Here is a 16,928-nt window from a genome sequence, read left to right as displayed (position 1 = left end):
GCACCTCCTGCTCTGCTTCCTCCTACCACCTCAGCCACCACAGCTGCTGGAGTTGAGCTGGCTTGATCAGCTGGCTTGAGTGCCAGCAGCCACCACAGGCCAGCAATTGGGAACCGCTGGTTTAAGGTATCTGCTGATAATTCCCCAATAAAAGAGTGGCTTCCGTCCTGACCCCGTGGTTGATAAGGAAGTCATTGGTCCCCTTCTTAACACAAGTCTCGTGTGTCACTGTTGTCACCATTGCAAAGCCTGACAATGTGCACTTGCACATTTTTCAGAAGGAGAGTTTGCTAGCCTGTAATGTCTGTTTCAGCAAGTGTGTGAATGAAACATCTTTGTGATTTTCTTCCTTGAAATACATTTTAAGTGGTATCTAGAGGTGCATGGAAACAGTGTGACCTCAGGCCTGAACCACACTTGATTGGCAGCATGAGCGGCTCCCTCCAGAATCTAAGCACACAGGCAAGCGTGGTTGTGAGCATTGAGCTTTTGTGTATAGATGCAGCAGGGGCTTGTATGATGGTGGAGACCTGTGGGAGAAGAATGGAAGTGTGTTGCTCAAGCTTAGTTTATTTACTTAGGCAACCATCCCTCATTGAATTGACAAGGGAAAGCACTGGCAAAGAAGCCTGCATATTCCTTCTATTAGATGCAGGGATGTTGCTAGTTCTTTGGCTCTCTTTCCACAGCAGTCAGCATTCTGAACCCTGCTTCTAGGAATCGAAACCATCGGGTGCTTTGATAGAATTAAAAGCAAGCAACCAGTCATCTGTTGTCTGCTCAGGAGGATTACCCTGGGGGGGGGGGGAATAGCCCTTTCCCCCCTTATGGCCCTGATTACCTCGGGGCTTTGAGTCCCGTTTGAGCAGCATGGTTGGAGAAGTTTATCTAATCTGAATTCTGCAAAGTGCCCTACTTGAATGCTCTTTACATAAGTGTCAGGAAGAAAGTGCAAGATATACATTCACTTAATTTATCAGCCGGCTGCAAATGCAGAGAGGTATATAAAATCTGACGTGCCAGTCACTGAGGTAGCTAGGTGCAAACTGCTCCCAGCAGGGTCCTTAAGAAGTAGAAGACCCCAACTTATCTGTAGTGAAAGAAATGGTTAACTGGTACCTCTAGGTACCCTCCCTTAGGAAGAACCTGGTTGGGACTGCTTATGAAATTTGGGACTTGCTGTATCAAGAGGATACATCACCCAGTGAGTTCCATATCACCAAGGGGAGAGCTCCCAATCCATTTTAAATCCTTTTTTGTATTGGTGCTGCATGAATTCACATAATACTTAGTAATGGTTCTACACAGACTAAGAGCAAATGTTTTCCCTTATTTGGTGGATTGGCCCATCAAGAAGGATATCATTTTGGTAGGATGAGAATCAGTCTCTCCCAGCACTGGAGTCACCAGGATTTAGACCCAACATCTAGGCTCATTTCTCAGACAACCGAAGATGATACAACCAGGTGCTCATCTAAAAAGGATGTACCGGAGGCTGAGACGTGGCACTTTGGATTTGCCACTCAGAAGCTTTCAGCACAGACCATGCTGAATACATTGAGCAGCAGGTCCACATGGGGTGTATGTTACTCCTTGCACTCCAGCACAAGGCAACAACTGTGGGCCTTGAAGGCTCAAGGTTTGCAAGCCTCACGTTTCCTGCTTTGCATCTGAATGACGGACAAACTGCAGTACTGTACCTGATGGAGTGGAAGTTCAAGAACAGTCTGTAATTGGGAGTCTCCCAGATTGATCCAGTCCAAATGGAGTATCTTTGAATGCATGCTGTCTCGGATGGGGAGTTCACATGGCATAGCTCTGCACCTTTCAGGGTACGTGATGGCTCCAAGAACAAAATCAACATCAAACTCTGCAGACAAGAGTACTCTTAACTGTCCAGACCATCATGTATGCGGTAACCCAAATGGTTCTCTGATCCTGTCACGTTTTCTAATACAAATATGGAAGCAAATATGACTCACTTATTCCTTCTGTAGCTGGATATTGGGATTGAACATTACCCTTAAAGCCATTACTAGTTGGCCCTTATAAGCCAGAAGGGATAATGTGGTTGCAAACAAGCTAAGTTACTCATTAGTATATCCTGGATCAGGGGCTGCTCAAGTAGTAAATAATTTTGTCACCACTTCTACACACACACAATTACTGGTGTTCTGCAGGCATCACAAAAAACGTTTGTCTACGCCTTCCTGGTCTGTTAGGAAGGGATGTTGCATATCTGATTATCGCTGGCAGTACATACTTGACTATGGTCAGAAGAAAGGTATTGATCCTGATAACTGGTCAAGGAAGTCTTGACCAAGTAAAACTGCTGCTGGTAGCTGATCCCATTGCACTCAGAAGTTTTCCATGTCTGAGCACATGGAATCCTGGCACTTTCCTGTATCTAAACCTGGGTATGTTTTCCAATCAGCATGTTTGCTAGTGAGTTAGTTGGATGTTGGTCTCGGAGGTTCCTTACTGCCTGGAAGTAGTCTAGCAGATGGGCATACAGTGCAAGTGGAAAACATTTGTGGCCTGTTAAAACAAGTCCCACATGGATCACTTTTCATATTCATGGACTCCGTTCTTCATATAGCAGAATTACAGACTTCTTTCCAAATAGCACCTTTGCCAGTTTTGCTTTTGCAATAATGTTCTAGGTAAATAATTTTCTTTCAATTTCCTGCTATCTGGAACAGTGTGGGACTTAGTGCATAAACATTTTAATCTCTCTGTGTGGTTCTGACTGTGTTGATGAAGTTTCTTCCAAATGCTTGAGGACTGAGGTTTCTCTCAGAAGATGTCGCCCCTTGGTGGCAGTAACTTCAGCTTACACCTGTGGTGGGCAAATACCTGCCCAGTCCACTAGGGTTAGCTCCTAGCAGGCTGCCATTGCTATACTCACCTGTGCCTCTTCAGGTGCCAGCAATTGCAGCTCCTGTTGGCTGCGGATCGCTTTCTGCCGCTCTCATTGGCTGGGAACGGCAGTCTGTTCCAATGGGAGCTGCAAATGCCAGTACCCGGGGAGGTGCAAGTAAATATAGCGGCAGCGGCCTGCTAGGCACTAACTCTGCTGAACTGCCGTTTTATTGCCCACCCCAGCTTAGTGTGAGGAAGCTGCATATCCTATGAAATTCAAGGGTAAAGTCTTTTCAGAAATTGTTGCATTCCCTTTTAATCAATTAGTCTTATCCTGTTAACATTTTTAACATGCTCTTATGTCCATCTTAAAGTGGGCTTTTTCTTCATAAGTGTTGTTAAATTGTGATTTCAGTTACCATGCTGGCACACATTTGGTCTAAGGGATGTTGGCTTTTGCAGCTAACCTGTGGTCAGATTTCATCAAGGAGATTTGTAGGGCTGACGTAGCATTCGCTGTGCAGCCCTTCAGAAACCAAGTATGGAACATTATTAGAGAATCTGTATTTGGTGTCAGGAAACCTACTCATTGTCACTGTGGTTCTCGAGATATTTTGGAGATTGAACACCACCCAACTCTCTTCATACTTGAGGGGATTGGTAACACTACTTAGGTTAGTTTTTTCCATATTCACCTTTCACCTCAGAGTAAGTGCAATTGCATGCATTACGGATTGATGCTTTGGCCTCATTACAGGCAGCTAAAATGGCCCCTCTTGGAGCTAGCAGCCAAGAACTTTTAAGATATGGGAGTTCCCCAGAAGTATTACACACAAGGCACAAATCCAACCATGGTGATCTATCACAGCTGTATTTCTGCAAATAACTATTGTTCCAGATACATTATGAGTAAAAATATATCGGTCCTGTCCATAATTTGCAGAGAAATGGTCAGGTGGAATTAGAATGTCAAGTTTATCTTCACTGAGCTCATTTGAAGCTACTGGATGATTCTCTCTTCACAAGAATAATCTTCAATCTTCATAGTTTTGCACTGTATAAAAACAGTCATTCTGAAAAGTGCTAAACTCTTAATAACCCCAGGGAATAATGTGAGAAGCATCTGGCAATATTCATGTTTGTTGCCTCATGTAATAGGGGAGTTGTAATTCCATACCAAAACTATGTTAATTATGCATTCAGTTTGAACAGTTAAGAATCCAAAGGTTAATCCAAAGAAATATCAAAGGTAAGATTTCACGTATTTGACATTAACTCTGCCTCCTTGCCCATGTAGCATCATTTGAAAAAGTGTGGAAGAAACATATCCAGAGGAGGAGCTGCAGCCTCCAAGACTTTGCTGGTGTACACAAATTGTACAGAGCATTTTAAAAGCCATAATCTGTAATTATTTGGTTCCTAAACCGTCTGAACACCCCTTTCCTTGCATTGTAGCTGTTTCTCAAAAAGGACTCTTCTCTTGTCACGTCCAGGATCTTTGCTGCTGCAGAAGCCCTGGCCTGGCAGAGAGCCAAGGCTTTAGCACAGGATAATGCTTGTTCTTGTGTAGCTTTGGAACTCTCTCACCAGGGCACTTTCCGCAGCCACTTAGCTGCTAAAGTACATCAGGTTATAGCCAGGAGAAACCGGTCAGCCCCATGGGCACTGATAGACACAGAATGGGAATGGTCCTGTGGGTCATTGAGTTCTCAGTCCCTACATACCTTGCAAAGCTCATTAGTTGATAACGTGTGCACAGTGTGTCATTCTTTAGTTTTTCATTTAATGAACTTAGCAAAAACAAACTAAATACAATGAACACTGACATTCAGATGCTAGTACTTCTGTCAGAACAAAACCATGTTTCTCTTAGGAAAAGGCATGCATCTGTCTTCAGCTATGGCTACTACTATGCCAAATTTCAGCTTCAGACCTCAGCTATTTTGGCTGGAGAGCTATTGTTTAAAAAAAGAAGACAAGAATTTTTCCATAATGCAACAAAATGAATTTCTCTCTACATTCTCACTCTCAGCCAAGCAAATCTTGCTTCCCTGAGCTGTTTGTCTTCTGCCCAAAGATGGTGATTTCTAACATGGAAAGTGTGAGTCCAAAAGATAAAAGTTTCAGAGAGTTGTAAATAATTTTAAGGGGACAGTTACAATGGGAGTTATAAAACCTTAGCTGTAGCAATCCTTGACTGGTACCACTATAAAAAAAAGGTCTTAATAAGTTTCATTGATGTAATGCACTGGACTAGAGGTAATATACATATCTTTTTTTAATTGGTTTATTATTGCTGTGAGGAAATTAAACACATTTGAAATAAATATTTCATTGAGCAACAGAGATTTACTACCAGTGAATGAGTTGGCCTTTGGATGTGTTGTTGGTTATTGTTTTTATGAAGTTAGAAAGAAAACTCACATTATGCAGGGTTTTAAGTGGAAAACAGAGCTAAATTTTAAATTCTTAACTGTGGGGGTAGTTCTACTCAGACTACACAAAAATACAGAGCCCTAGTTGTGTTTGAAGGGTACATGTCCTTATTCAAATGGTTACTGTATGTATTCAATAGCTTACACAGAAGTGGTTTATTTAGCAAGTTATATTTTTGTCTTTCCAAAGAAAGCAGCTAAAATGAAATGTTTTGCTGATTTTGACATTGTTTTCCAATGATCCTGTATAGAAGTTAAGCACTAGCACTATGAAAGGGTGGTAATAGAACAGAATTTGTGCATGTGCGTGTGTCATACGCTTAGTACGTGTCTCATGTTCTGTGCATAAGAAATGCCAAATGGAGAACATGGAAAGACTTCATGTTCCCCTTTATTGGGTCATTCCTACATTACATGCCTGTCATCGTTATTTTAATCACAGACACATCGTCTGCATCAGAAGATGAGGGCTCGTTACGTCGGCAAGGGAGGATCACCTCCACTCCGTTCCAGAGCCATTCCAACGTAGAGCCCTGGCTTAACCGGGTTATGCAGGGCTCCTCCACCTCATCCTCTGCATCTTCCACCTCATCCCATCCAGGAGGGAAACCTGCTGCTGCTTCCAATACTGCTACTGCCTCCGCTGCTGCCACTGTGCTTGCAGATCTCATGGCGCACGCTCAGCTAGGTTAGTGCCTGTTTGTAGCTACAAAGAGTAAATAAATTGATAAAAAAAAATCTGAAAAATACAAGTGTGGTTAAACATGGAAGACGGATTATTTTACTAATCAGTATCCCTAAGTAAAGTGTAGGAGCCACAGACCAGGTATTGTGATCCAGGATTATTTTCCACCATAAATAGAAATAGATACTTACAAATGCCAAGCAACCCATTCCCTTGTTAAAACATGAGTCTCTTGGTAAATCAAATCAAAGGTACCTTTCTAGTACATAAGAAACACAATTTCAAAATGAGATAACAAATGTTCAGGACAAGCCTTCTGACATCCACTTGTCTATCTCCAGTAACTTCCGGCTCTGGTATTCAGAGGTAATTCAGTGGAAGAATCTCTAAGAAGATGAGATCTGTTGGACTGCTATAAAAGATTTACATGGAGAAGGTGCTGAGAGATGTTTGTAAACGTTTGGATTAATATAGGATGTGCACAAAGCATCTGGGTTTAGGTTTATTGTCTAGAGGAGAGTTGTGTGACAAGTTCAGAAAGATGCTCCATACTGGAATGGAAGTGAATGTTGAACAAAACGTATTTGTAAGCGACGGTCAGCAATTGTCCTGCCTCATTCTCCTTACCATCGAGGGGCTAAAGCTCAGGGTTTCCAGGGAGCTGGACCCATTATAGATGGTTCTTACAGAGTATTGGTCCTCTGCAGTTGGGACACTCAGTGGTACAAAGAATAAACCCCTCCTTTGCTCTCCAGAATTAAAATGTAAGGCAGAGGTTCTCCAACTTCAACAACCTGCTGATCCCCATTTTGAATTAAAAATATCCATGGCAACCCAAGCACCTCTCCCTGTTCAGCCCTAGGGGTCACTCCTGCTCCGCCCCTCTCCCCAGCACCCCCTGCCCCATTTATTCCTGCTCCACTCCTCCTCAGACCCCTCCCCAAAGCATGCCTATCCCCATTCCTCCCCTTTCCTCCCAGCTCTTCTGCATGCAGGAGGGGGAATGGGCTCACAGACCTCTGGCTGAGACCCTGCTGTAAGGGATTATTTCATCGAGGTGTTGAAGATTGATGCTCTGTGTGTGTTTAATAATGGTCTAATGGTAATGTAAGATTACAAGACCCTTTTGGTAGTGGGGAACAGTAAATTTTCAGTACAGCTACCAATTTTTTTGAAGAAGTTTAAAAATACAGCCTAAAATGGGGGGTTATTTTGAATTAACCTCTGTTCCATATTCTGAAGTTCTTATCTCATGCGTACACAGATGGTTCTGTCATTAAAGACAATGAGAATTCTGGCCTAAGACCTTGGGACTTTCCCACTTTACTTGTCTGGTTTTTTTACATCGGTCTGTTGCCTATCTGTATTATATACAGATATTTGCACTTCAGTACTTCAGAGGTTCTGTTCTTGAGGTACTTCAGTAGATTTACAAAGTGAATATGCAGACCCTCTCTTGGACACGTAACTGAAGAGAATGTTGTTAATATAGTCATAAAATATTCACTTAATTCCACCATGCCAACTAGCATCCTCAGACTTTGCCCGGTGTATGATGTATGCATTCTGCTATCTGCTTGGTGTATCCTCTAGACCAGTGTTTCTTAAACTGTGTTCCACAGCACACCGGTGTGCCACGAGGCAGTTGGAGGTGTCCCACGGAGAACAGAGTTCAAAATAACTGCCCTTAAAGGGGCAGGCGACTTTTTCTTTTTGTCTCAACAAAAAATCCTTGGTGTTCCTCATTTTAAAAAAATTGTTTGGTGTTCCTCGATCTTAAAGTTTAAGAAACACTGCTCTAGATCTAATCACTTCAGTGTCTGTGTGGGAAATACAGCAATGTAGCAATTCATTTCTACAAACCCAGCCAGCCTGCTAAATCTGGTTGTCTGTGGTATGATTGCCACTGGCTCTGATACATGGGCTGTGTTCCTGTCTCCTTGCCATCAGGAAGGAAGCAGCCATTCAGCTGGAAAGGATTTGTCCCCAGCGCCTCCTCCCCATCTGAACTCCTTGCTAACCTGCTTCCCACTTGCTTCCTATGTTAGCTGAGCTTTTTTGCTGCCGCCTGTTGTCAGACTGAGAGAAGCTGCCAGTCCATAGATTCATACACAGGCTCCAGCTAGGCACCTCCACCTTCTCTTGTGACCATGAACTACCCCAGTTGTCCACAGCACCACATGCCCTTGGACTCTCACAGGCAGTTCCTGGTAGGAACAAGAGTTGTCCTGCTACTTGTCAAGTCTCATTCCCCCCAGATGGGTTGTTTTCTCCAGCTTACTAATACAGCAGGGAATCATAGAATCATAGAAAAATAGGACTGGAAGGGACCTCGAGAGGTCATCGAGTCCAGCCCCCCGCCCTCAAGGCAGGACCACGCTCCGTCTACACCATCCCTGACAGATGTCTATCTAACCTGTTCTTAAATATCTCCAGAGAGGGAGATTCCACCACCTCCCTTGGCAATTTATTCCAATGGAAGCCCAGATAAAGATATGGGAGTTTCACCCACTCTCAGGAAACTACTATTGGGGTGGGGAGTGTGTCCCTCATCTCTCTAGTTCCCTCCTCTGTTTTATATAGGGTACTGCTCTGCACTTTGGAAATTCATAGGAAAGAAATCTGGCCTTAACTTTTTGCAAGAGGATTTGTTTCCGTGTTGAAAAGCTAGTGTTTTAGGAAGCTGTAGAGGCTGGAGTGTTCTCTCTGGTCACAGACAGCAGCTGTGCACAGCAGCTCTCCCTGCCTGCTGTTCTTTAACCTGACTTAGGGAGCTTCAGTTCTGTGGCTCAGTACCGTACGAGGCAGCTCCTTTGCTAATGCTGTGTTTTGAGAGTGATTTTAATTGTATGAAAGTATGTCCATTAGTAATCCGTCTGAACAATTCATTACAAATAATCCCACAATCAGTTGTAAGTTTCTGACCATTTTTCTCTTCCCACTTGGGATGGCTTGAACTAATGAACTGGAAAAAATGTTTTGCTTCATATCCCTGGAGTATGCCTTATTCCCAATAGCTTTATAAAAGGGAGGGTCTGAAGTTAGTGTCAGCCATTATTGCTGCTCATAACTTCATCCTGTCGAAGACAATGTGAGGTCTTTGGACTCCAGTGAGAGTAAGTAGAGTAGAAAATTCTTATTGGAGCTTTTGAGTGTATTCTGTGTTTTTATGGGGCTGTCAGTGCCACTAATCACTCTGAGAAGGATATTAGCCATCTAACCTTGGAAGGATTAGAATAATTGTATGAGTGTTTTGTGGAAGGAATATTAACGTAAAGACTACGGATGTTAAATAGCGAGTAATTTACTAGTCAAGTAGTCAATGGGCACTTGCACCTTTCTCCTTTGAAATGTACAAGAGCACCCAGTGGGCTCGTGTATATTTCAAAGGAGGAATGCGGAACTCCGCCTGTAGCCCAGGGCCAGCGGGAAGTCCCGCTGACTCCAGGCTGCACACAGCGTGCCAGCTTTGAAATGCACAAGAATCTCCAGTGGGGGCTCTTGTGCATTTCAAAGCAGAAGCACCCACATGGAGCCTGGGGCCAGCAGGAGACTGAGTCCGCCCCTCCCCCCCCAACCTGGGCTCCATTGGGTGCTACTGCTTTGAAATGCCACATGGAGCCCGGGGTCAACTGACCCCGGGCTCCACGTGGCATTCCGCGGAACCTCCAGCTCCCACGGCGTTTCAAAGTGGGAGCACCGCACGGAGCCCTGGTACCCACTCTTCGCCTTCCCCCTTTGCTGCCTCTATCTGATAGAGGTGGAGTAGAGGGGTGGGAATCGGCTAGTCTTTAACATCCTTAGTAAAGACTAGTATGTTCACAGGATTATAAATTATAGGAGTGACTTTATAGAAGCACCTTGGAGTATAAAATGTGTGGGTATTGTTGAAGTATTCTATAGTTAGGTACAACAATAGTGCAACATTCAGGTCTGCTTGAATATTAATTTTCTAGAGAGGAGCACTCAGAATACTTAATGTTCTGAATTGTACACTAAATTAAGACAGTTAGCTAGTGAAAGGCACAAAGAAGAGCACTAGATTTGAAATACGGACAGAAGAACATGAGCTGCAATGTCAGGGTGAGTGATGGGCACAGCACTTAGTCCTTTAGAAATCACCCCCCCTCCCCCATTGTATGCGTTGCTATTCTGCAGACAAGCCTTGAGGAGCTGAGTTGAGAAGAGTCAGGTACTATCTGGATTTTGTGTGACTTGCCATTCCAGCTGGATTCCTGGTTTTTTTTTACTATTTTGTTTTTCTGGTTCTGGTTAAATTTCAGTGGCTTTTTAATTATGTAAAAGGCATATTTGACTGGGTACCTGATGACAAAACAGTGAAAATCTTGAGACAGCTAAATCTGTAGGTCTAAATTGGCTTCCTGCTTTGGTTCCTAATTTGAGAGTCCTCATATATTTTTCTCCCAGTTGCCTTTCCCAGCTCAGGACATATAAAATAAAGGTAGAGGTATTCTTCTGACTTTTTATTGACAAAGCCACATGGTGGATGTGACTTTTGTGAGATCATTTTTGGTGGTGAAGTCAGATTGTGAGCTGTACAAGATACACTTGGGTCTTGACCCTGTACTTTTAACAGATCGTGAGTTTTGTTGATTACTGTGTAGTAAGAGGTTCATATGTACATTTGAATCGGTTTTTCCTTCTTGCGCTCACCTTGTGTGTTTCATTGTCAGTGTTTTAGTGCTTTATTAAAGCAAATAATGTTCTAATTTTAATAAAATAACCAAAACTGGGCACAAGAAGACATTCCAGTGACATTTTGGATATATGCCAAAAACTTAACCTTCTATCATAGAATCGTTGAAGATTAGGTTTTAAAGAGACCTCAAGAGGTCATCTAGTCCAACCCCCTGCTCAAAGCAGGATCAACCCCAACTAAATCATCCCAGCTTAGGGATTTGTCAAGCCGGGACTTAAACACTTTCCCTGATCTGCTGGCAGTGCTCCTATTAATGCAACCCAATATGCTATTTAGGCTTCTTGACAACCAGGACTCACTGTTGACTCATATCCAGTGTCTCGTCCACTCTAATTCCCAGGTCCTTTTTCAGCAGAACTGGCACTTAGCCGGTCGGTCCCCAGCCTGTAGCAGTGCTTAGGATTCTTCTGTCCCAAGTGCAGGACTCTGCATTTGTCCTTGTTTAATCTCATCAGATTGCTTTTGGCCCAATCCTCCAATTTGTCTAGGTCACCTTCCAGCATATCTATCTCTCCACCCCCAGCTTAGTGTCATCCATGAACTTGCTGACAGTGCAGTCCATCCCATCGTTCAAGCATTAATGAAAATGTTGACTAAAACTCACTCCAGGGCCTGGGGCACTCCACTTGATACCAACTGCCAACTACACATTGATCTGTTGATCATGATCTGTTGAACTCAACAATCTAGCCAGCTTTCTGTCCACCATATAGTCCATTCATGTAATCCGTACTTCTGTAACTGGTTAGCAATGATGCTGTGAATACTTGCAAATGGTTTGAAAAATCACATTTCCTACTGTTACCACATGTTGTTATCCATTCCAGTTTAGGCTGGCTTGAGAGAATGACTGACCTAAAAGTAATATTTAGAGTTTGCAATCTCACTTTAGTACCTGGTAGACAACTCATAATACAGTAGACACTCAGCAGCCGTTTCATATTGGTGCCCTTTTGCTCTGTTGCTCCTAAGCAGCTGTGACTGTTATGGAGAGTGTCATCAATTCACAGCAGAGAAAGTGTTTTCAAGGGGAAATGTTCCCATAGGCAGCAATTGCTTTTGCAAGCTGTTGCTGTGAACAAGTATCTGCTTACAAATACTACCTTCACAAGTGGCCCCTTTGGAAATATTCTCAATATATATCAAGGCTTTGAATAGGCATGAGAACAGAGCTTATTTGTGTGTCGGGTCTCCCCCCCCACCTCCTCCCCAGTGATTCCTCTCGAACTGAATTGCGTCCTACTGATCTGGCCATGTAGAAAAGTTTGCACTTCAGATCTTTAGACTTCATTTGCTCTGTAATTCCACTTTTCATTGCTGTTTGTTTACTTCTACAGAGGGGCCCCTTGAGTATCACTCCCAAAGATGCAGTATCTGTTGCAATATTTTACTTATTTTTTTAACTTACTCTCTGGCTTAGGAAGGGGGTTCTGCAGAGAAAAAGCTGGGGAAGAGTAAGTGTTCAGTGAGGGGCAACTTTGTAAATTAATAACTAAGACATTTGATGTGCCTTCTCTGTCTGTTCTGTATCCTCACAGATAACCACTCTGCTCCCCCTGATGTAACTACAGGTCTTGTAGAACACTTGCATCACGAGCGACCACAAGTAGCATCAGTACGAGGAATACCCAGGGGCTACAACAGCAGCATACTAGAAACTGCAGATGGTGAATATGTAAAAATGATTCCACTGTCCCAACACTCGAATTTCCTGCTGCGTCACTGACTAGACAGAGGGTCCAGATAGTGTTTGCCATGGTACCTGACTTGCATGTGCATTGTACCATAGGCTGTTGCGTTGCTGGTTATTCACTGCCAGCACTGGTTATAGCTTTGCAGTCATTCTCATCAGTAATATGTGGATAATTTCTTTGCTGGAAGTATGCTCTCATTCAGAGGCAGAGAGTTGCATAGTTCAGTGTGGGGATGTAATAGTGTAGCCAATTAACCAATAAGTAAAAGCTTATCTGTTAATGCTACAGACTACATGCATTCCTCCCTTGGCCAGTAAATTTTTTAGCATCCCGGCTCAGTCCTGGCTTGCACCCGGTCCAGGACCTACCCCTGCTGTGACTCTGCATTTAAAGTGTATTAGGAGACAAGCGGGCAGTCAGACTAGCTCAGTTCCAGCTCTCACCAGGTCTGGGAGCTCAGGGTCTGCTGCCACTCCGCACTGCTGCCTCTATATCAGCAGAACACTTCAGAAGCAGCTGGTTTTTAAACTGGCTCCCCTCACAGACCAGCTCCTGCCTGTCACCCGACACTGGTGCCTCTGATACAGAGGCAGCAGCATGGAGTGGCAGGGGGCTCCTCAGGAGTGCGGCCGGAGTGCACTGGCTGCTGGCCCCGCCCCTGGGACCATAGAATACTCAACTAACCAATAAGAATTCATGAGGTTAATCGACTATTTAATTAACCGATATGTAGCATTCCTAGTTCAGTGTCTGTATGGCAGGAATGGAACCTTAAGGATCAGAAAGACAGGCTAGCAACTGTTCTTATAGAAGATTCAAACAGTAAGTGAAGCTCACTGGCATGATGTTTTGTAAATCATATGCCTTCTAATGTTCTGTTTTACCCGTGCCTGTATTTTGGGAGACCGTGTGTTCTGTCTTTGGAAGCTCAATCTCTTTTCCCATTCCTGAGCTTCAATAACACTGACAGGGAAAGCCAGAACTTCGTTCAAAAGTGCTATGTGTCTAGGAAGTGGTTAAAAGATACACATTCCCTCACTGCATGTCTTTTCTTGGCACCTGATCCTTTGCTCTCTCAGCACAAGGTGTATTATTATCCTCAGATTGGGTCTACTGTATTATTTGATTAATTCCAGCATGTTGATAACTTTATCAGGGCAGATAGCGCTATGCATGGTGTATTTACTGACCTACTTCAGTCCTTTTGGCCTAGATTTTGAAGAGCTGAATGTTACCTACTAATCAGTCAGAGGATGGCTACTCTTAGTGATGTACCTCACTTCATTTCCCTTACTGGCTAATTATGCTGCCTCTGAAGTGCTCAAACCACTGCAATAACATACTGAATAAGAGCTTGGAAGTCTGCCCCAGGTTTCCTATTTTTCAGTGAGGAATGTTACCACAGGACAACCGGAATGGCTTGTGTCCATCTTTACTGTAAACCTATATGGTGTTTTTCAAACAGTCATACAGCATTTTTTGTTTCAAAAACGTAATTTTATTTTGAATCTCAAACTTGGAAATATTTGCATTTTGAAGTTGAATAAATATAGCTATCACAAAACCCTTTCATCCTAGATGAAACAAACTGAGGAGACCCATTTGTTAATCCCCCACCATTACTCAGGTTTATTATCCAACTTTGTAAAGTCAGCCTTGTTTGCAACTAGATCAAAAGGCACATAGAGCAGGCAAATAGCAAGTAAAGAGCATTGCTTTAAAGCATTCTTATTATTCATTTATCAGCATTATTGATAGTCTTTTTCCAAACAGGCAACAGTGTAAATGTACTCCTCCGTATACAGGCAGATGTTATAAAAAAGGTGACAGATGTTTAGAGAGAACAGTGTAAGTCAGTCTTTGTTCTGCTTGTTCTTTATATTATGAATTTGACAGGTGTTCCAGTGAATAGTAGAGTTTCCTCAAAAATCCAACAGCTTCTAAACACCTTGAAAAGACCAAAACGCCCACCACTGAAAGAATTCTTTGTTGATGATTTTGAAGAACTACTAGAAGGTAAAAGCTTTGTAAGAATTGTTAACAAATATCTGCACAGTTTTCTGTTTGTCCCCATGAGCTGAATGAAAGGAGGGATTTCTGCTTCTTTATATAGTATTGTAAAACATTTTTCTCCAATGCTATTGGCTTATATCATGGCAAAGTTGGTGGTCTTTGACAGCTTATTGTTTACCTTTCTTGTTTTTTCCAAGTACAAAATAAGTTATGGTATGTCCAGTAGTTCAGATTGCCAGACCTTGTGCCCAGCACTAGTGCAGAATATCATAGATCTATTAATTATTTTAATTTTTGCTATTTGTACTGCTAGATATAACCAAAAAAACCATTGCTTTCATTTTTGCAGTTTTCATATATCATATTTTATACTTTTAATGGTAGTCCCTCCATTTGTGACCATTGTAATTAAACTCGCAAATAAAACACCAGAAAAAATTGTTTTGCACATGTTCAGAAATTTAACCTACAGTCACCCTTGAGCCTGAACTTTTCATTTGATGATTTTATTGAAAATATTCAGTAAGAGCAGAATTACAGTAACAATGTGATGGGTAAAGAGATTCTGAATGTGTGCGCTGTTTTCTGGTGTTTTTTATTTTAAAAATATTAGGAATGTCAAATGTTCCCTAACCCCAAGCTTTTCATGATATTTTTTTGAATTGCATAGTAATTCATATCTAAGGGCTTGTCTATACTGTCACCTAAGTTGATGTAACTTGGATTGACCTCCCCGCCCCCTTACCCTCAAGTGAGGTGTGTTTCATTAACTGAAAGAAGTGCTGTTCGCACTGCTCTATGTGGATGGGAGATGCTCTCCCATTGACATAGCTTCTGCATTTCGCAGAAGGAGAGGAAAGGAAAGTGCTCTCCCATTGCCATAGCATATCTTGTGAAGACAAGCTACAGCAGCACAGTTGCATCAGTGCAGCTGTGCCAGTGTAGCACATTAGCATAGACTTGCCCTAACAAACAGAAGCAACTTATTTGTGTGGCTTTCGATGCACTAATATGCTCTGTCTCAATGTATTTTACAATCCTACCTATCCCCAAGTCCTCAAGCCTTTAGTATCAATTGTTTGGGAACCTGGGGCTCAAAAAATAAAATCCCGGTGATCATTGGGAGTGCTACCTCTCTACCAACTTATCCCAGATTGCTGCCAATCTTGCATGTATGTAAACAAGCAGAAGACGTGTCAGCAAAAGTGTCTTTTCCTACAACAGAGCTACCCAAGTTTTTTGTGAAATAGAAGATATATGGCATGTTAAAAATACCAGCTAAGGTAAACACTTTCTGACTGCTAGGAAGCCCGCAGATCCTTAAACAGCATCACTTTAAAGGTGAAATGAAGCCACCACCGCTGTGAGGGATGAAGAGGTGGGACTGGCTGATGGTCTCCAGAGATGTTAATAAGTATGGCGCGTGCATTTCAAGAGTAACATTTTGTATTTTTAATGTTTTTGTTCATTTAGTACAACAGCCTGACCCAAATCAGCCAAAGCCAGAGGGAGGTCAGATGACTGTACTTAAAGGTGAACCCTTAGGTGTGGTTACTAACTGGCCCCCATCACTCCTGGCTGCTTTGCAGCGCTGGGGGACCACCCAGCCAAAAACTCCATGTCTAACTGCATTGGATACAACCGGAAAAGCCATTTATACACTCACGTATGGCAAGTATTGACTTTTGTACCTTTATTAATAAAAATGGGAATAAAAATTGAGGGGAAGAAATTTGGGAATGAGCTGTTTGCTTCATTTAATATAAAACAGACTTTGTTGATCACAGTGCGGTGCACTCTCACTTTTGAGGCTCCCGTGTAGGTGTGGATTGTAGGTCCATTAAATGTTGACTGTAAAACAGAAGATTAAAATAGTATTTTGGAGGGGGACTGTACAATAGGGATCTGCACTTTTTATCAGCAATAAGCATCATAATTCATTGAACTCCCTAGAAGAGCACACTGAAGGCAACTGTCCTTTGTGAGGTTTTGCTCTCTGTAGATCTCAAAGGGGCGGAGGACTAGAACAAAGTGCACTCACAGGTTCTGAAAAGTAGATACCCGTAGAGTGCATACAACTTAGTTGTATGATTACTTATAACAGAAGAATTCAGAATACGTTAAAGGAAGCTTAATCATGGGATGGGAAACTTTGCTCTATCAGTGAACTAGAAGTATTCAATTTGTCATATGCTTTTTAGGAGATAGTTGGGTGGTTCTTCGAGTCCTTTTTCATGTCCATTCCATTCTAGGGAGGATGTGCCCATGTGCATGGCCATTTCTTCTTTAGCAGTGTCCATAATGTCAGCTGTGGTGCCCCCTCTAGAAAACATGAGGGAAGATTGAAAAAATTGGGTTTGTTTAATCTGAAGAAAACTGAAAGAGACACAAGTCTTCAAGTATGTAAAAGGTTGTTACAGAGACAAGAAGTAATAGGTTTCAACTGCAGCAAGAGAGATTTAGTTGGGTTAGGAAAAATTTCCTAATTGTCAGGGTAGCTAAGCACTGGAACAATGAAC

At 42.5% G+C, this 16,928-nt stretch overlaps 1 protein-coding gene and 1 long non-coding RNA gene across 6 annotated transcripts in view; one reads left to right on the top strand and one right to left on the bottom strand.

The window, feature by feature from the left end:
* Positions 1-16,928, top strand: part of DIP2A (DIP2 acetate--CoA ligase A) — a 146,359-nt gene that overhangs the window by 66,182 nt on the left and 63,249 nt on the right. For 4 of the 5 annotated variants that reach the window (XR_016350121.1, XM_089779985.1, XM_075934130.2 and 1 more), the window contains 4 exons: positions 5,740-5,985; positions 12,241-12,369; positions 14,293-14,412; positions 15,883-16,080. Coding sequence is in view for 4 of the 5 variants with exons in the window: in XM_089779985.1 (XP_089636111.1) it covers positions 5,740-5,985; positions 12,241-12,369; positions 14,293-14,412; positions 15,883-16,080 (693 nt within the window). In the remaining variant the exon portion in view is untranslated. The remainder of the gene's footprint in view (positions 1-5,739; positions 5,986-12,240; positions 12,370-14,292; positions 14,413-15,882; positions 16,081-16,928) is intronic. The other variant, XM_089779986.1, reaches the window with a different exon arrangement.
* LOC142830246 (uncharacterized) overlaps positions 16,078-16,928 on the bottom strand; it is a 79,741-nt gene continuing 78,890 nt past the window's right edge. The window contains exon 8 of the long non-coding RNA XR_016350122.1: positions 16,078-16,731. This is a non-coding gene — a long non-coding RNA (uncharacterized LOC142830246). The remainder of the gene's footprint in view (positions 16,732-16,928) is intronic.

This window comes from Pelodiscus sinensis, chromosome 7, assembly GCF_052426305.1.
Source record: "Pelodiscus sinensis isolate ZL-2025 chromosome 7, ASM5242630v1, whole genome shotgun sequence".
Taxonomy (NCBI): Eukaryota; Metazoa; Chordata; order Testudines; family Trionychidae; genus Pelodiscus; species Pelodiscus sinensis.
This window is presented reverse-complemented; position numbering and strand designations above follow the sequence as displayed.